Here is a 22220-nt window from a genome sequence, read left to right as displayed (position 1 = left end):
CTCTGCTTTTCAAACTTTGACAACATATGACATTTGAGATCTCTTCAGTACTTTCTGAGAAATAAAAATAATCATAATCCAATATGATGGACTGTCAACCATCGTTGCCTGGGATCCTACATATGAAATTTGAGACACACCTGTGACCTTGAATGAAAGTCAAGGTCATCCATCTGAACAAACTTGGTAACCCTTCATCCCACCAAGTCACAGGCCCAATATCAGCTCTATAGGCCTCCTAGTTATTTACAAGAAGTCAATTACAGATTTCAGTCATTTGACCCCTGTGACCATAAATGAAGGTCAAGGTCATTTGTTTGAACAAACTTGGTAGCCCTTCATCCCAGTATGCTACATGTCTAATATGAGTATCCTGGATTTTTTGGTTATTGAGAAGAAATCTTTCGAATGAATTGTTCACAGATATCGCATGGAAGGTAGCGTATGACAAATGATGAAGCATGATGACTGTAGGTGATCCTGACCCTTCGAGTCAGATGACCTAATAATGGTGCTATTTTTACCTTTGCTACCAGCTGTAAGAAGGTGAGGGGAGTCTTCATCAATATTCAGATCTGGGTAACACTCGCCAGTAGGTAGCAGCATTATCGATTCCACACTCTAACATAAAATACATAAACACATTCATAGTAATATCTAAAATCATGTATAGCCTCAGAATTGCCTCCGTAGCTTAACTATTAATGTTGCTTTTAAGGCTGAAAAATAACGACACTTTATGAACTACCTTAAAGGTCTAAACATAAACTGAAGCGACTTTTAATCTTTAAATTGTAAAAAAAATGAGTTTGATAATGTTTGTTGAGAGGCCAAAGTTATAGGCAAGTGTATCTAAATCATTATACAGAAAGTGTTAACCTGATACTTACCTCTAAAACAGGGAAAGTTTTGATAACCTTCAATTTATCAACATCCCACACAGCTACTGTGCTATCTCTACCGGCACTGAAAAGAATCAAAGTACTGAGAGGTAACATCACTCTACAAAACCAGCTTTAAGTACACAGGTTGATAAGCACATATACTGGATTAATTTTGTTTAAAACCAACTGAACAAACCTTCATGATATGAAAATTTGGTTTTGAAATATTTCCAGAAAGAGCTCAAATTGGTCTCTCAGTATACCCAACAATGAAGGTGGAACAGATACTGGAGGCAACTTAAAATATTTCATCTATTAATAGTAACCCTTTAAATCCACTCATTAAAACATACAAGCTGTCTTCATTAGGTCGATCAAATCCGTATAACAATATTCCGTCTTTGCATATGACAGAGTTAGCTCCCTTGCAGGTAGGTATCGATTGTGGACATCATTATTTTGTTAGCACAATTCACGCTGTTTTCTCTGAAAAGCATGACGTTACGCTTGCAAACACAAGACGCCACAATATATACCTACCTGCAAGTGCAGATAACTCTGTAATAAGCAAATTCGGAATAGAGAGGTAAAGCCTTATCAACCACCTCTGTATTATTCTGCTTATTAAGACAACTTTCCTAGGGTTTAAAAATGATTATTTATAAGATAATTTGACCATGTTTAAGACTGATTGATTGAATATTAGAGACTTAACTATTCCCTTGCTCCTTGTGTGGTATTTATAGACAGTAGTGACAGTATCTGTACACATCAACTCTTCATATAGGTTATTTACATGTAAAACATTGATTGCATGTATAAGAAAAAGACAGGTAACATGACTTACCTGTATACACAGACAGGTAATATGACTTACCTGTATATACAGACAGGTAACATAACTTACCTATATACATAGAAAGGTGACATGACTTACCTGTATACACCGACAGGTGACATGACTTACCTGTATATAGACGGGTGACATGACTTACCTGTATACACCGACAGGTGACATGACTTACCTGTATGTAGACAGGTGACATGACTTACCTGTATAATGTATGTCCATCCTCGGAGAAACACAAACAGGTAACTACACTGACGTGTGCCTCCACAGCAGCAATACATGAACTAGTCCTTAGATCCCACACTCGCACTTTGTAGTCATCTGCTGCTGAGAAAAGCTGAAGTTTGTCAGCGTCAGGATGAAACTCTACAACACTGTAAGTAAACAATAATGTTTTGTTATCATCATGGGTCATCTATCATCATGGGTCATTTATCATCATGGTTCATCTATCATCATGGGTCATCTATCATCATAGGTCATTTATCATCATGGGTCATTTATCATCATGGGTCATCTATCATCATAGGTCATTTATCATCATGGGTCATCTATCATCATTGGTTATTTATCATCATGGGTCATCTATCATCATTGGTTATTTATCATATCACATTAATCATATTAAATTTATTATATGTTACATTTATCATGTTATATTTATCATATTACATCCTTGCCAAATCTCCCTATTTTGGAGGGAGACTCATGATTTTGAAACCCTATTTTAAATCCAAATTCTTTAATAATTGAAATGTAAAATATCTGACTATACCATCAGAAAGAACAGGTCAAAATATGCAAAACTCTACCTTTAATTTCTTCATAGGGAGTTACTTAGTAGATTTTCTTGAGGTTAAAAGTTTAAACACTTGAAATTACCCCAATGGGAATTATACATACCTGATAACAGCAGAGCTAGCACAGCCCAATCTTATACATACCTGATAACAGCTGAGCTAGCACGGCCCAATCCTATACATTCCTTATAACAACAGAGCTAGCACGGCCCAAACCTATACATACCTTATAACAGCAGAGCTAGCACGGCCCAATCCTATACATACCTTATAACAGCAGAGCTAGCACGGCCCAATCCTATACATACCTTATAACAACAGAGCTAGTACGGCCCAAACCTATAAATACCTTATAACAGCAGAGCTAGCACGGCCCAATCCTATACATACCTTATCACATTACAGTAGAGCTAGCATGGCCCAATCCTATACATACCTTATAACAACAGAGCTCGCACGGCCCAATCCTATACATACCTTAAAACAGCAGAGCTAGCACGGCCCAATCCTATACATACCTTATAACAACAGAGCTAGCACGACCAAATCCTATACATACCTTATAACAACAGAGTTAGCACATCCAAATCCTATACATATCTTATAACAACAGAGCTAGCACAGCCCAATCCTATACATACCTTATAACAACAGAGCTAGCACGGCCCAAACCTATACATACCTTATAACAACAGAGCTAGCACAGCCAAATCCTATACATATCTTATAACAACAGAGCTAGCACAGCCCAAACCTATACATACCTTATAACCCCATGATGTCCCTTGAGGTTGTGTGTACAGTACTGTTTTTCTATATCCCACATTTTGATAGTAGAATCTGCACTGCCTGATGCCAGTAGAGTAGAGGATTTATCAAAGACCATGACCGACACAGGCGATGTATGGATAGCCTGAAATCATTAATGTAATAATTTCTCTCAAATATAAGTTGTGTTAATTGTTAAAACAACAACAGATACCTTGATCTTAATGGTTACCTGAGTTCTTATACACTATGAAACAAAATTAGAAGCATAGAGCCTTCCTTGCTGATGTTCTGTAACCTTGACTTGAATACCCCATGAGAGAAAGGGCAATTGATACAGTGGGCAATATCCTCACTCTCATATTACCATACTTACAAGTGTTTAGTCGTACAAAGGAAGTCTAAAGTCGGTAAAAATTGTGTTAAGATATCAAGTATAATTTCTTATGAAATAGAAAAATAAAATATTTCATCAAAATTGCTCTACATGCGAAGAAATTAATTTATATTATAGGAATCCTAAAAGTCCTCCCGACTGGCTATGTCTGTGTTGACATTTTCAAGCAGCCTCGCTTTCAAAGAGTTGTACAAATTTATTTTTAGAACTGTGCTAAATTTACACAGGGCTTTCTCATTATTTCAATGGTCAAAACTTGACAACATAAGCAGAGCTTGACAGTCATTTTAGACAGATTTTTTTGCCAGACTATTCACTTTAAACCATACTTTATAGAAAAAGGAACATGCATAACATACTGTTATCTTCTTCAATTGGCCACATGACCCTTTTTTTACCCTTACAATAGATTCATGGTTTTAACCACCCCAGACCCTTACAATGAATTTATGGTTTCAACCACCCCAGACCCTTACAATGAATCTATGGTTTCACCCACCGCAGACCCTAACAATGAATTTATGGTTTCAACCACCCATGACCCTTACAATGAATTATATGGGTTTACCCACCCAAGACCCTTACTATGAATTTATGGTTTCAACCACCCCAGACCCTTACTATGAATTTATGGGTTTACCCACCCCAGACCCTTACTATGAATTCATGGTTTTAACCACACCAGACCCTTCCTCTGAATTCATGGTTTTAACCACCCCAGACCCTTACTATGAATTCATGGTTTTAACAAACCCAGACCCTTACTATGAATTCATGGGTTTACCCACACCAGACCCTTACTATGAATTCATGGTTTTAACCACCCCAGACCCTTACAATGCATTTATGGTTTTAACCACCCAAGACCCTTACAATGAATTTATGGTTTTACCCACTCCAGACCCTTACAATGAATTTATGGGTTTACCCACCCCAGACCCTTACTATGAATTCATGGTTTTAACCACACCAGATCCTTACTATGAATTCATGGTTTTAACCAACCCAGACCCTTACAATGAATTTATGGTTTCAACCACCCCAGACCCTTACAATGAATTTATGGTTTCAACCACCCCCAGACCCTTACAATGAATTTATGGTTTTAACCAACCCAGACCCTTACAATGAATTTATGGTTTTAACCAACCCAGACCCTTACAACGAATTTATGGTTTCAACCACCCCAGACCCTATCAATGAATTTATTGTTTCAACCACCCCTGACCCTTACAATGAATTTATGGTTTTAACCACTCATGACCCTTACAATGAATTTATGGGTTTACCCACCCCAGACCCTTACTATGAATTCATGGTTTTAACCACACCAGACCCTTAATATAAATTCATGGTTTTAACCACACCAGACCCTTACAATGAATTCATGGTTTTAACCATACCAGACCCTTACAATGAATTTATGGTTTTAACCACACCAGACCCTTACAATGAATTCATGGTTTTAACCACACCAGACCCTTACAATGAATTCATGGTTTTAGCCACACCAGACCCTTACAATGAATTCATGGTTTTAACCACACCAGACCCTTACAATGAATTCATGGTTAAAACCAGACCCTTACAATGAGTTCATGGTTTTAACCACACCAGACCCTTACAATGAGTTCATGGTTTTAACCACACCAGACCCCTACAATGAGTTCATAGTTTTAACCAAACCAGACCCTTACAATGAATTCATGGTTTTAACCACACCAGACCCTTACAATGAGTTCATAGTTTTAACCACACCAGATCCCTACAATGAATTCCTGGTTTTAATGCAGTATTTTTCATTTCTTGTCACGGTGCCTATCACATGTGTTTTATAGCCTTATAATGTCCCAAGTCTGATGAGGTTATTATCATAATCCTGTTTTACTGTAGATTATATACATGTAATTGATAATATCATTTACATTATAAACAAGAATCATACCTTCCAGGTCCTCACAAGATTGCCTTCCTTCCAATTCCATTGTCTAAACAAAAGATTTTGGGTAGCAAGCAACAAATTCTGCAAAAAAAAAAAAAAAAAAACATACACCATGTATCATCGTGATCTGTGAGCTGTATATGTTATACCTATAAGGGAAATATAAGACTCAGTAATATGTAGATAAGATTGAAGGATAGGGATATTCTACTTGAGGGTGACAAAATAATCTAAAATCCGGGATCTTTTTCTATTTTTCTCTTTGTCAAATTCAAATTTATTATGGCCACTGTCTGCAATGTTGTGCTTGGATTCATTCCAAAAGGGATATGGAGAACTCCAAAATAGCTGTTTATCGGTCAGATCACAAAATGAAATTGGCAAAAACTATAGGAATCAAGAAGAACCAACATATGAAATTTCAGAGTGATCCCTTTAGCACTTTCTGAGAAAAAGCAATAACAAACTTCAATCCAAGATGCATATCTTTCAGTCATCTTTTTATTCAAAATTGCAATATATAATGTACCACTATGGGGGAAAGGGGAATTCTACATATGAAATTCGGCACAGATCCCTTCAGTGCTTTCTGAGAAGAAGCAGTTGATCATCTTGTTGTCATCAAACCAGTTCTTATGGAAACAAGATTAGTTAGTTTTACTCTTATATGCCAGAAAACCCCATGGCTGTGAAATGTATGTAAAATGTTTAAACTTGCTCGCTGTCCGCCATTACACATTGTGGTCAGACGTCAGACGTCATGTATACCAAACCCTGGCCGTTGCTCGTGGGGTAATTCATCTTTGTTGAAAACTACTCAAATGGCTCTTACAGTAGTGAGTTTACCTTATTTGGTAAATTGTCTTGCCTAGAAAAGCATTTCATCAATTCGCATTTCATCAATTCCACAGTTGTGATGTATTTCATTTGTTCCATGTACGTGACATTGGCTCGGATATTGTTACAACTTACATATAACAGGGTGTAGGGTTTACAATAAATTTATTACCTGCCTCTGCCAGGGATCGTACTCGGGACCTCTGGATTACTAGTCTGACGCTCAACCGATCGAGCTAAAGAGAAGTTCTCTGTAGCCAAGCGATATATTGCGGCTAGTATTGACCAGGGTTACATACTCCCCCTCCAGAAATGAACTCGTCCGCGAGTTTCCAGGGGTCACAACGATTCCTTCGCAGGTATCGTGAAGTATCATTCCCGAGTCCCTACATGGGCGCCAATGTAACAGGGTGCAGGGTTTACAATAAATTTATTACCTGCCTCTGCCAGGGATCGAACTCGGGACCTCTGGATTACTAGTCTGACGCTCAACCGAACGAGCTAAAGAGAAGTTCTCTGTAGCCAAGCGATATATTGCGGCTAGTATTGACCAGGGTTACATACATATTATACATTCTTAATCGTATTACTATACCATTTGGAATTTCAACGGTATCAATCAAAATACTGAACACAGATGTGAAATGTGACAATATTTTATGCTATATGTTTCATAAGGAATGTAGAAAAATACATTAATGCCATGTTTTGCTTCGTGGTTATGTAATACAATTAGCCCGACTGAATTGTCCCTTTAAAGTTTCTGAATAAACCATCATAATTAATGGTCTCAGCAACATACCTGATCATCCGGTGTTACACAGAATCCACAAATGTCCTCCTCTTCCTTCTGAAATATTTTACAAAAACTCACATAAATCCCGATATTTTACTGGCATAAATACAGTTGTTAGATTGTAAATTGTTGAAATAAATATTTATTTAGCACCTAGAACCTTTGTTTTGAATTTAAAATACTTTTCATGTATCACTGTATTGAAAATTTGCATATGATAGAAAAATTTTGTGAAGAAAGAACCTCAATATCAAGTAATGGGGAAGAGGAAGGGTAAAATCCTGTTGACTATAGTCGACAATGTTATGGAATGATCGAGTTACACGAATACTTATTTCAATATATTTATTGTATTTCGTTTGCAACATTCACACATCTACATTTTTCATTTTGGAGTAGAGTTCCGTAAGCGCATTTGCACGTTACAAACACACATGCATGTATTTATCTGTGTCACTGCAGTCTGTAGATTGCATGGTAAAAATCAGAATTTCACAGAAAATCATTATTATATATTTATAACTCTAACAACTTCTAACTGACCCCTTACTGACAGACATTGCCCTGAACACCAGTAATACTAGATGGTACTTACTTCTCCAACAGAGAATTTTGTCTGTCCTGTTGCTATCTCTATCACCTGTACTTTGTTACCACATCCACAGAACATAAACTCTCCATCGCCAGAGATCTGGAAACAGAAGGAAATTGTGATATCAAGATTTATTATGAGACCTATATTATGTGTAAATATCAAAAACAAACAAAAAATCAGCAATATGATAAATGGATAATTCAAATTATCGGAATCAACTGAAACCTGTGTATGAAGTTATGATCGAACTGCAAAACAATGTATGTTAACAAAGCTTTCTGTAAAATAAAAATTATTTGTATAACTTCACAATGCTATTCTACTGAATAAAATTATTGTACCTGTATTCTTCCTCCAGTGTAAAATGCTTCATATTTCCGTAGCACATCAAAGCTGTAAAATATGAAAATTCTTAATTACATATTTTATAATAATTACCAACATTTTTGCTAAGACGATTATCATACATTGTTTTTAATACACAAACACATGGAATACAAAATACAATATTCATCAAATAATTTTAAGCTATATTCAATACATTTCGTGATGTAATGAACTTAGATGAAGTGGCTAAGTGATAAATGCACAACATAGCTCTGTTTATAAATTGGTGATCTCTAGATCTTTTCTAAGTGAACTCATACTAATCGTTTTTAAGACGAAAAACTGTTATCGCATCTTGTGTGACTTATTGAATCACTTGCTTTGATTTAAGATTTGCCATTGCAGCAAAGTAGGCTAATATGTGGTTATGTTGTGATCTGCATGTCCCTCGAGTTCTCAACACGTGCACGGAAGTAAATCTTAATAAGGGAGATAACTCTAGATCTAAAGTCGCAACGAAAATAAAAACAGAACTCTTCAAATGTACAGCGCCATGACTCTAACCATCTTTGAAATGTTTTTTATTTTTTTTATTTGATGAATTGAAGTACGCGAGCAGGTAACTCATTTCCAATCTTTTGATGAAATTTTAAACTTGAAATAGTCGAAGTGTTCAGGAAGCGTTTTAAACTTTTATTCAATGAAACGCACGTACCTCAAGGATTTACTCTGATTTAGGCCTGACTAAAAGATGCCACCACAGGAGTTTGACGTTCTGTCAATAATATGTAGTAAACATATATTTTTAATATATATTATTGACTAATATATATTTAAAATATATTTTTACCATATATTATTGACAGAACGTCAAACTCCCGTGATCCCACAAACAGAAATGCAAGACTGTTCCTCAGATGCAGGACTAGGACCTGTTCTAATCCCTATTGAGATTCCTCCTCTAGACTCTTTTATATTTGGACGTTTGATAGATGTCTCTCGTCGGACGAGAGATATCTATCTATCAAACGTCCAAATATAAAAGAGTTTATATTTGGACATTTGATAGATGTCTCTCGTCGGACGAGAGATATCTATCTATCAAACGTCCAAATATAAAAGAGTCTAGAGGAGGAATCTCAATAGGGATTAGGACCTATTCCACAAACGTATGTATACAGGAGTGTCCCGACCTGTTGAAAGTACTAATTGTCGATTCGTCTGTCTCTTTACATTACTAAACACCATGCGAGACGCCTATGAACCGGGAATAAAAACCATTTTTCTCAACAAAAACTTATCTTATCTAGTGAAATGAAAACACAAATGTAATGCTTAAGAACTTTCAAGATATTTAATTCTTGCATTAAGGTCGGAAGATTAAGAAGAAATGTCGTAAATTTTCATTACAACATGACATTTCATGTAATAACCGCCCGCTTCAGAAAGTAAGACAGAACCCTCGCACCCAGAAGCTTTACCAATTAAAAGACTGCGCTGGCGGATATCAAAGGAAAACCGGTGTCATATCAAAAAAGTATCCCCCATCAAAAAAGTATCCGGATACTTTTTTCTGCCCATCAAAAAAGTATCCACCCTATCAAAAAAGTATCCCCCATTGTCTGTTTATGCTTTCCAAATAAAGATTGGTAATGTTAAGAAAATAAACAGAAAATCAGCAGTATATGCCTATATAGGTGACAAAGTGACTGTACAGGTAGTAAATTACACCTGGTCTACCTGTATTACATAACAGCACAGTGGGGGGGGGGGGGGGGGGGTCACACCTGACACTGATACAGGTAGAGGGCACCTATAAAATTACCTGTGTGTATATATATATATATAGCTACCACATCATCACAACAGTGAGAATAAGCATCAATCCAAAAACCAAACTATGAGATAAAATTTGTTTTGAAATGTAACTATCTAATTATACTTTTTAGTGTACAGATATAACATGAAACTTGCATTTTATGTATACACAATTAAATAAGCGACAGCTGTGTATACTAACTGCATGCACTATAGTCATATATAAGTGTAATTAAATACATGTATATAGTAAGGAAATAATAATGATTATAGAGAATAGATAATATCTAAAAAACTAAATGTTAGAAATGCTTTAACTAATTTTATGTGATCAACAAAAATAATACACAATTAAATTAAATACAATCAGAAACTTTTTTAACATCATGGTATATTATGCTGATATATATGTTCCAATATGAGTTCCAATATGATTCGATCATTAAAATAATTAGAGTTGGTGTTCGGGGAAGACCCAAATATAATGAAGCATTATTGAACATGCCCTGCAGATATAAATGTTATTGCAAATTGGAAACCTAATATTTTCCAATTAAATAAATGGTGTATACAATGTGATGTATATTATTTTTTTATGATCAATTTGTTTGTTAAAGTGTCTGCATTGATCAAGATAAAAATACATTATACAATACCATGATCAATAATTGACATTAATTTGTTAATTATACACATGTAGAAGAAAGGATATATAATTATCAGGGATTATCTCAGGGCTATACATGTAGCTAGCATTGTTTTTTATCAATACCACACAACAATTAATACAATAGGTGGGGACCATGTTTTAGCATTTTATGGATGCAGACACAGAGGCAGACAGAAGATATTTGGATGGGGTTTGAACATTAATTGAGCTGCCAATATATGAGTTTTGAAAAATTACCTGTACAAATTTTTATAACATCATTCAGGGTTTTTTGTGTTTGATATGCGTCAACATCATCCGACTATCTACTATAATATATAAATGAATTTGAAAATCAATTATAATCAATCATTATCTTTTTTTCAATGAAATCATCTTTAAACTAAAAATACTACTGTATGTACATGCATGTATGGTGCTCATAAAATATCTTAGGGAGATTACAAAGTAAATATCTTTAAATCCAATTATGGAATGCATATATCACAATTTACGTGTACAAATAATATTTAAGAGTTCAAAATGAATTTTGGCAGTAAATCAACCACTGCAACAATCATACAGTGAAATGCGTACTTATATGCATTAAAAACTAATTAGGTAAAAAAATTTAATGTGGGTGTGGTCTACAAATTCATTTCACATTTCCACAGTGTTATTTAGTAATATTGTGAATGGACTTCTGTAGGTATGTTTTCATCTAAACCTGCATAGATCAAAAACATGTTTATCTTTCAATCTGAATGATTTTCACACCATCAAACATTTCACCCCGCTATGGACCATATAGCTTTAAGATTTGGAAAGCATATATACATATATATACATCAATAATTCAATCCTCAATATGTTTTAACTGGAATTTTACAAACAGGGAGGATAAATAAGTGTGTTATCTTGGGGGGATACATATCTGATGTCCATGCATGCATAGAAAAATTATCTAGGGGAGATAAGTGTAATATCAAAGGGGGATACATATTTGATGGCTATCGAGAAAATATCTAGATAGAAATTAGTGAATATCTAGGGTGGATACATATTTGATGGCCATCGAAAAAAGTATCTAGGGGGAGATTAGTGTGATATCTAGGGGGGATACATATTTGAATGGCTATCGAAAAAGTATCTAGGGGGAGATAAGTCTAATATCTAGGGGGGATACATATTTGATGGCCATCGAAAAAGTATCTAGGGGGAGATAAGTCTAATATATAGGGGGGATACATATTTGATGGCCATCGAAAAAGTATCTAGGGGGAGATTAGTGTGATATTTAGGGGGGATACATATTTGATGGCTATCGAAAAAGTATCTAGGGGGAGATAAGTCTAATATCTAGGGGGGATACATATTTGATGGCCATTGAAAAAGTATCTAGGGGGAGATTAGTGTGATATCTAAGGGGGATACATATTTGATGGCCATAGAAAAAGTATCTAGGGGGAGATAAGTCTAATATCTAGGGGGGATACATATTTGATGGCCATCGAAAAAGTATCTAGGGGGAGATTAGTGTAATATCTAGGGGGGATACATATTTGATGGCCATCGAAAAAGTATCTAGGGGGGAGATTAGTCTAATATCTAGGGGGGATACATATTTGATGGCCATCGAAAAAGTATCTAGGGGGAGATTAGTGTAATATCTAGGGGGGATACATATTTGATGGCCATAGAAAAAGTATCTAGGGGGAGATAAGTCTAATATCTAGGGGGGATACATATTTGATGGCCATCGAAAAAGTATCTAGGGGGAGATTACTGTGATATCTAGGGGGGATACATATTTGATGGCCATCGAAAAAGTATCTAGGGGGAGATAAGTCTAATATCTAGGGGGGATACATATTTGATGGCCATCGTAAAAGTATCTATGGGGAGAGTATAGTCTAATATCTAGGGGGGATACATATTTGATGGCCATCGAAAAAGTATCTAGGGGGGATTAGTATGATATCAAGGGGGATACATATATGATGGCCATCGTAAAAGTATCTATGGGAGAGTATAGTCTAATATCTAGGGGGGATACATATTTGATAGCCATTGAAAAAGTATCTAGGGGGAGATTAGTATTATATCTAGGGGGGATAACATATTTGATGGCCATCGAAAAAGTATCTAGGGGGAGATTAGTGTGATATCTAAGGGGGATACATATTTGATGGCCATCGAAAAAGTATCTAGGGGGAGATTAGTATGATATCTAGGGAAATACATATTAAATATTAACTAATCTCCCCCTAGATACTTTTTTCGATGGCCATCAAATATGTATCCCCCTTGATATTAGACTTATCTCCCCCTAGATACTTTTTCTATGGCCATCAAATATGTATCCCCCCTAGATATTAGATTATCTCCCCCTAGATACTTTTTCTCTATGGCCATCAAATATGTATCCCCCTTAGATATCACACTAATCTCCCCCTAGATACTTTTTCGATGGCCATCAAATATGTATCCCCCCTAGTATTACACTAATCTCCTAGATACTTTTTCAATGGCCATCAAATATGTACCCCCCCTAGATATTAGACTTATCTCATTCTATATACACACTGTACTTCTTTTATGGCCATCAAATATGTATCCCCCCTAGATATCATACTAATCTCCCCCTAGATACTTTTTCGATGGCCATCAAATATGTATCCCCCCTAGATATTAGACTATACTCTCCCCATAGATACTTTTACGATGGCCATCATATATGTATCCCCCCTTGATATCATACTAATCTCCCCCCTAGATACATTTTTTGGTGGCCATCAAATATGTATCCCCCCTTGAATTTAGATTAATCTCCCCCTGGATACTTTTTCGATGGCTATCAAATATGTATCCCCCCTAGATATTAGACTATACTCTCCCCATAGATACTTTAACGATGGCCATCAAATATGTATCCCCCTAGATATTAGACTCTATCTCCCCCCTAGATACTTTTTCTATGGCCATCAAATATGTATCCCCCCTAGTTATTAAAGAAATCTGATTCTATATACACACTGTACTTCTTCTATGGCTATCAAATATGTATCCCCCTAGATATCATACTAATTACCTCCTAGATACTTTTTCGATTGCCATCAAATATGTATCCCCCCTAGATATTAGACTCATCTCCCCCTTGATACTTTTTCTATGGTCATCAAATATACATTACGTACCCCCTGATAGTAGACTTCTCTCCATAGATACTTTTTCTATGGCTATATACAAATATGTATTAATTCCTTCTAGATATGACACTTAAATCTCCCCTAGATACTTTTTTGATGACCATGAAATATGTATCCCCCTAATCCCACATTTTGATATAATAAGTCTATCTCCCTACAAGTAGCCATCAAATCCCCAAGATACTAATTTTCCCCCTCTTTTTTTCGATGGCCATCAAAATGTCATGTATTTGTATAATATATATTTATTTCAATCTATAGATATTTTATCAATTAATTTTTTACCTAATGATGGACATAATTTATATCATTATAACTGTTACTGTCAAGAATATCCATCCCATCACAATACTTTCTAGATATATTATTGTAATAATTTTTTGTAAATCCCAAAACATGTATATGCTTATATCTGAAAATATGTAAATATGACAACATTTTATTATTTTTTTTTCCAGATATGTAATGCAATAATGTATCCCCCCTATGTTTCAAGACATATATTTCATATAGCTTATAAATATGTATCCCCCCAAGATATTGTTATCTATACATATGAAACCAAATTGGAAGGTCTTAGATATAGAAATAAAAAAATAATTTTATTCCCCTAAATATGTACAAGTAATGATATCCCATATATTGAATACAATGATGGAAAACATAATATACAATTTCAACAAGTGTCACAATAAATATCTAGGGGTCCATCATGATGTATACATGTAAATTTTGGGTAATATATATATAACTGGTCAGTGGTTAGAATTAGGTACCTAAAATGTCTAGTGGGTATACATATTTGACACAATGTATGATCTCCCCACCATAATCTAGGTAGATTTAGGTATAACAAAATATGTTGGTAATTATTTGATGGTTTTATTGTATAATAGAGGGAGATTGTATTCCTTATATAGGTGGGGGGAAACTAGTACTTTATTTATGCCATTCTAAAAAAAAAAGTATCTAGATTAAATTATGGTAAGATGATATATATGGGGGATTTTGATGGCCATCCTGATAAAATATTAGGACCCTCATACATATTGTATATCAAAAATGTATCCCCCAGTAAAAAATAGTATCCGGATACTTTATTGCCCATCAAAAATGTATCCCCTATTATATATTACATAATGCCATGTTATCGAAAAAATTTTGTATCCCCACTATCAAAAAAAGTATCCCCCCATATGACATCAATAGTCATAGATATTTAATTTGTATGGCATAGGATATCAAATGGTCATAAAGATATACCAGGATTATCTTAATACAAGATACCAGGTAACTAATTTACCCCTGGATACATATTTGATAACTATCGAAAAATATTTTGGTGGGAGATATGTCCTAAGGTATTATCTAGGGGGGGATAATATTATGATGTCAATATCTCCCTAGAGCACTGGACACATGTAGTATATTCTGTACACAGGGTATTACTTTGAATTTGATGGCCATACGAATATGTATCTGTATAATATGTAATATTTACATACATATTTTCAAAGACATTGCAAAATATATTATAACAATATTTATAGTATGCAACCATACATTTTAAAATGGCATAGATATCATAATATCATGTTTTTTCCCATTATACTGAGATTTTATTCTTATATATGAAAAATATCTCAATTTCAAAGTATCAATGGTATCTCTAGTTATAAAAAATTTGATCTCAAGGGGATCCGTATATAATATATGTCTATATATTTTTCCATCAATTGAGCCACAGAAATCTTGATACAAGTTCCCCTAATAATTTAGGGTATGTCGAAATATTTTGGATCATGAAAAATCTAGGGCCATCAAAAATACCCTATAAAACTTGTCATATATTTATTGGAATGAGATATTATATGATACCATTTTATAATGAATATCATGATAAATCATTTTATGATGAATATAAGTGAAAAATTATATAACTTTATAATATTGTTATCTCCCACTATAGGGGGAGGCATATATATTTGAAAAGTTTGCATGAATCTGGATCTAAATCCAAGACAGTTTTGAACAATAGATCTAAGATACTTATCTTTAAAAGGAAATATCGTGTGGACAAAAAATATAACAATAATATTTGGGGGCTTATAATCATATGGCCATAGAAAAGAGAAACAATTAATTGATTAATAATCTAACAATCCTTTCCATGAAGATAATTTTATTTAAATAACTTGGACAATATTATATGGATGAAAATATATAATTTTGGGGAGATACTAACATGGGTTTGGAAAAATATTATTATACATATGAGCCATCCCCCATCAAAAACATGTATCTTTAGGGATGATTTAAGTGTCCATCAATTTATAAGGAATATAATATATATTTGTAAAGCCATAGAAAAAAGTATCTATGGAGATAAATCGTACTAATATTAGGGGACATAATACTTAATTTATGAAGATGACATATCCAAAAAAATATCTAGGGGAGATTTCTAATATCTAGGGGGGATACATGGCCATCGAAAAAGTATCTATAGGTAAATATTTAATATCTCATACATATTTGATGGCCAAAGTACTAAATATTATAAGGGAACAGATTTGATGGCCATTTATATCTAGGGGGATATCTAGGGGTAGATACATATTTGATGGCCATCGAAAAAGTATCTAGGGGGAGATAAGTCTGATAATATCTAGGGGGGATACATATTTGATGGCCATCGAAAAAGTATCTAGGGGGAGATATAGTCTAATATCTAGGGGGGATACATATTTGATGGCCATCGAAAAAGTAGTTTATCCCCCCTAGGGGAGATTACATTTATGTCTAATATCTAGGGGGGATACATATTTGATGGCCACCATAGAGAAAAAATGTATCTAGGATATAGATTAGTATATATATCTAGGGGGGATACATATTATGATGGCCATGATGCCATCGAAAAAGTATCTATGGGGAGATTAGTCTAATATCTAGGGGGATACATATTTGATGGCCATCGAGAAAAAGTATCTAGGGGGAGATTAGTGTGATATCTAGGGGGGATACATATTTGATGGCCATCGAGAAAAAGTGTGTATATAGGGGGAGATATAGTCTAATATTAGGGGGGATACATATTTGATGGCCATAGAAAAAGTATCTGTTGAGATTAGTGTAATATCTAGGGGGATACATTTTTGATGGCCATCGAAAAAGTATCTAGGGGAGATTAGTGTGATATCTAAGGGGGATACATATTTGATGGCCCATAGAAAAAGTATCTAGGGGGAGATATTAGTCTAATATCTAGGGGGGATACATATTTGATGGCCATCAAAAAGTATCTAGGGGGAGATATTAGAAAGTATCTAGATATCTAAAATACATATTTGATGGCCCCCGAAAAAGTATAGGGGAGATTATTTTATCTCTAGATAATTTTATTTTATGGCCATCAAATATGTATCCCCCCCTAGATTATTTATACTAATTCCCCCTAGATACTTTTTCATGATGGCCATCAAAATATGTATCCCCCTTAGATATTACACATAAACCTTTTTCTCCCCCTAGATATACTTTTTCGATGGCCATCAAATATTTGTATCCCCCCTAGTATATTAGATACTAATCTCCCCCTAGATACTTTTTCAATGGCCTTATATCAAATATGTATCCCCCCTAGATATTAGACGTATCTCCCCCATAGATACTTTTTAGGGATGGCCATCAAATATGTATCCCCCCTAGATATTAGATACTAATTAATCTCCCCCTAGATACTTTTTCGATGGCCATCAAATATGTATCCCCCCTAGATATTAGACATTACTCTCCCCTAGATACTTTTTCGATGGCCATCAAATATGTATCCCCCCTAGATATTAGAACTTATCTCCCCCTAGATACTTTTTTTATGATGGCCATCAAATATGTATCCCCCCTAGATATCACATTAATCTCCCCCTAGATACTTTTTCGATGGCCATCAAATATGTATCCCCCCTAGATATTAGACTTATCTCCCCCTAGATACTTTTTTCTATGGCCATCAAATATGTATGTATCCCCCTTAGATATTTAGACTAATCTCCCCCTAGATACTTTTTTTTGATGGCCATCAAATATGTATCCCCCCTAGATATTTAGACTAATCTCCCCCTAGATACTTTTTCTATGGCCATCAAATATGTATCCCCTCTAGATATATTAGACTTAATCTCACTCTAGATACTTTTTCTATGGCCATCAAATATGTATCCCCTCTAGATATTAGACTAATCTCCCCCTAGATACTTTTTCTATGGCCATCAAATATGTATCCCCCTAGATATTAGACTAATCTCACTGTAGATACTTTTTCTATGGCCATCAAATATGTATCCCCCCTAGATATATTAGACTTATCTCACTCTAGATACCTTTTTTCGATAGCCATCAAATATGTATCCCCCCCCTAGATATTACACTTAAATCCCCCCTAGATACTTTTTCGATGGCCATCAAATATGTATCCCCCCTGGGGATATTAGACTTATCTCCCCTAGATACTTTTTTTCGATGGCCATCAAATATGTATCCCCCCCCTAGATATTTAGACTAATCTCCCCCTAGATACTTTTTTCGATGGCCATCAAATATGTATCCCCCCTAGATATACACTAATCTCCCCCTAGATACTTTTTCGATGGCCATCAAATATGTATCCACCCTAGAATATTCACTAATTTCTATCTAGATATTTTCTCGATATGCCATCAAATATGTATCCCCCCTTGATATTACACTTATCTCCCCTAGAAATAATTTTTCTATCATGCATGGACATCAAATATGTATCCCCCCCAAGATAACACACTTATTTATCCTCCCTAGATGTTTGAAAAATTGCCAGTTAAAATATATTGAGGATTGAATTATTGATGTGTATATATATGTATATATGCATTTCCAAATCTTAAAGCTATATGGTCCATAGCGGGGTGAAATGTTTGATGGTGTGAAAATCATTCAGATTGAAAGATAAACATGTTTTTGATCTATGCAGGTTTAGATGAAAAACACATACCTACAGAAGTCCCATTCACAATATTACTAAATAACACTGTGGAAATGTGAAATGAATTTGTAGACCACACCCACATTAAATTATTTATTTATAATTAGTTTTTAATGCATATAAGTACGCATTTCACTGTATGATTGTTGCAGTGGTTGATTTACTGCCAAAATTCATTTGAACTCTTAAATATTATTTGTACACACGTAAAATTGTGATATATGCATTCCATAATTTATTAAAAGATATTTACTTTGTAATCTCCCTAAGATATTTTATGAGCACCATCACATGCATGTACATACAGTAGTATTTTAGTTTAAAGATGATTTCATTGAAAAAAAAGATAATGATTGATTATAATTGATTTTCAAATTCATTTATATATTATAGTAGATAGTCGGATGTTGACGCATATCAAACACAAAAAACCCTGAATGATGTTATAAAAATTTGTACAGGTAATTTTTCAAAACTCATATATTGGCAGCTCAATTTAATGTTCAACCCCATCCAATATCTTCTGTCTGCCTCTGTGTCTGCATCCATAAAATGCTAAAACACAGGTCCCCACCTATTGTATTAATTGTTGTGTGGTATTGATAAAAACAATGCTAGCTACATGTATAGCCCCCTGAGATAATCCCTGATAATTATATCCTTTCTTCTACATGTGTATAATTACAAATTAATGTCAATTATTGATCATGGTATTGTATAATGTATTTTATCTTGATCAATGCAGACACTTTAACAAACAAATTGATCATAAAAAAAATATATACATCACATTGTATACACCATTTATTTATTGGAAAATATTAGGTTTCCAATTTGCAATAACATTTATATCTGCAGGCATGTTCATAATGCTTCATTATATTGGGGTCTTCCCCGAACACCAACTCTAAATTATTTTTAATGATTCGGATTCATATTGGAACTCATATATTGGGTGGATCATATATATCAGACATTAATATAATATACCATGATATTAAAAAAAAGTTTCCTGATTGTATTTAATTTAAATTGGTTGTATTTATTTTGTTGTTGAATCACCATAAAATTAGTTTTTTTAAAGCATTTCCTAAACATTAGTTTTTAGATATTATCTATTCTCTATAATCCCTTATATATTTCCTTACCTATAATTTACTACATGTATATAAATTACACTTATATGGACTATAGTGCCATGCAGTTAGTATACACAGCTGTCGCTTATTTAATTGGGCTATACATAAAAATGCCATGTTTCATGTTTATTATCTGTACAAGCATAAAATAAGTCATAATTCAGATAGTTTACATTTCAAAACAAATTTTATCTCATAGTTTGGTTTTTGGATTGATGCTTATTCTCACTGTTGTGATGATGTGGTAGCTATATATATATATATACACACAGGTAATTTTATAGGTGCCCTCTACCTGTATCAGTGTCAGGTGTGACCCCCCCCCCCCCCCCCCCCCACTGTGCTGTTATGTAATACAGGTAGACCAGGTGTAATTTACTACCTGTGACAGTCACTTTGGTCACCTATATAGGCATATACTGCTGATTTTCTGTTTATTTTATTAAACATTACCAATCTTTATTTGGAAAGCATAAACAGACAATGGGGGGATACTTTTTTTGATAGGGTGGATACTTTTTTGATGGGGCAGAAAAGTTATCCGGATACTTTTTTGATGGGGGGATACTTTTTTGATATGACACCGGTTTTCCTTTGATATCCGCCAGCGCAGTACTTTTTAATTGGTAAAGCTTCTGGGTGCGAGGGTTCTGTCTTACTTTCTGAAGCGGGCGGTTATTACATGAAATGTCATGTTGTAATGAAAATTTACGACATTTCTTCTTAATCTTCCGACCTTAATGCAAGAATTAAATATCTTGAAAGTTCTTAAGCATTACATTTGTGTTTCATTTCACTAGATAAGATAAGTTTTTGTTGAGAAAAATGGTTTTTATTCCCGGTTCATAGGCGTCTCGCATGGTGTTTAGTAATGTAAAGAGACAGACGAATCGACAATTAGTACTTTCAACAGGTCGGGACACTCCTGTATACATACGTTTGTGGAATAGGTCCTAATCCCTATTGAGATTCCTCCTCTAGACTCTTTTATATTTGGACGTTTGATAGATAGATATCTCTCGTCCGACGAGAGACATCTATCAAATGTCCAAATATAAACTCTTTTATATTTGGACGTTTGATAGATAGATATCTCTCGTCCGACGAGAGACATCTATCAAACGTCCAAATATAAAAGAGTCTAGAGGAGGAATCTCAATAGGGATTAGAACAGGTCCTAGTCCTGCATCTGAGGAACAGTCTTGCATTTCTGTTTGTGGGATCACGGGAGTTTGACGTTCTGTCAATAATATATGGTAAAAATATATTTTAAATATATATTAGTCAATAATATATATTAAAAATATATGTTTACTACATATTATTGACAGAACGTCAAACTCCTGTGGTGGCATCTTTTAGTCAGGCCTAAATCAGAGTAAATCCTTGAGGTACGTGCGTTTCATTGAATAAAAGTTTAAAACGCTTCCTGAACACTTCGACTATTTCAAGTTTAAAATTTCATCAAAAGATTGGAAATGAGTTACCTGCTCGCGTACTTCAATTCATCATCAAAAAAAAAATAAAAAACATTTCAAAGATGGTTAGAGTCATGGCGCTGTACATTTGAAGAGTTCTGTTTTTATTTTCGTTGCGACTTTAGATCTAGAGTTATCTCCCTTATTAAGATTTACTTCCGTGCACGTGTTGAGAACTCGAGGGACATGCAGATCACAACATAACCACATATTAGCCTACTTTGCTGCAATGGCAAATCTTAAATCAAAGCAAGTGATTCAATAAGTCACACAAGATGCGATAACAGTTTTTCGTCTTAAAAACGATTAGTATGAGTTCACTTAGAAAAGATCTAGAGATCACCAATTTATAAACAGAGCTATGTTGTGCATTTATCACTTAGCCACTTCATCTAAGTTCATTACATCACGAAATGTATTGAATATAGCTTAAAATTATTTGATGAATATTGTATTTTGTATTCCATGTGTTTGTGTATTAAAAACAATGTATGATAATCGTCTTAGCAAAAATGTTGGTAATTATTATAAAATATGTAATTAAGAATTTTCATATTTTACAGCTTTGATGTGCTACGGAAATATGAAGCATTTTACACTGGAGGAAGAATACAGGTACAATAATTTTATTCAGTAGAATAGCATTGTGAAGTTATACAAATAATTTTTATTTTACAGAAAGCTTTGTTAACATACATTGTTTTGCAGTTC

At 34.3% G+C, this 22220-nt stretch overlaps 1 protein-coding gene across 1 annotated transcript in view; it reads right to left on the bottom strand.

The window, feature by feature from the left end:
- LOC138313078 (transducin beta-like protein 3) overlaps nucleotides 1-8669 on the bottom strand; it is a gene marked incomplete at its 3' end in the record, with an annotated part of 32204 nt that extends 23535 nt beyond the window's left edge. The window contains 9 exon segments of the mRNA XM_069253727.1: nucleotides 525-621; nucleotides 891-966; nucleotides 1938-2108; nucleotides 3299-3447; nucleotides 5645-5722; nucleotides 7281-7328; nucleotides 7870-7965; nucleotides 8211-8262; nucleotides 8577-8669. Coding sequence (XP_069109828.1) covers nucleotides 525-621; nucleotides 891-966; nucleotides 1938-2108; nucleotides 3299-3447; nucleotides 5645-5722; nucleotides 7281-7328; nucleotides 7870-7965; nucleotides 8211-8262; nucleotides 8577-8596 — 787 coding nt within the window.
- Between the last annotated feature and the right edge of the window lie 13551 nt (nucleotides 8670-22220).

Source organism: Argopecten irradians, unplaced genomic scaffold (assembly GCF_041381155.1).
Source record: "Argopecten irradians isolate NY unplaced genomic scaffold, Ai_NY scaffold_0586, whole genome shotgun sequence".
Lineage (NCBI taxonomy): Eukaryota > Metazoa > Mollusca > Bivalvia > Pectinida > Pectinidae > Argopecten > Argopecten irradians.
Note: the sequence above shows the minus strand (reverse complement) of the source record. Positions and strands in the feature narration are given on the sequence as shown.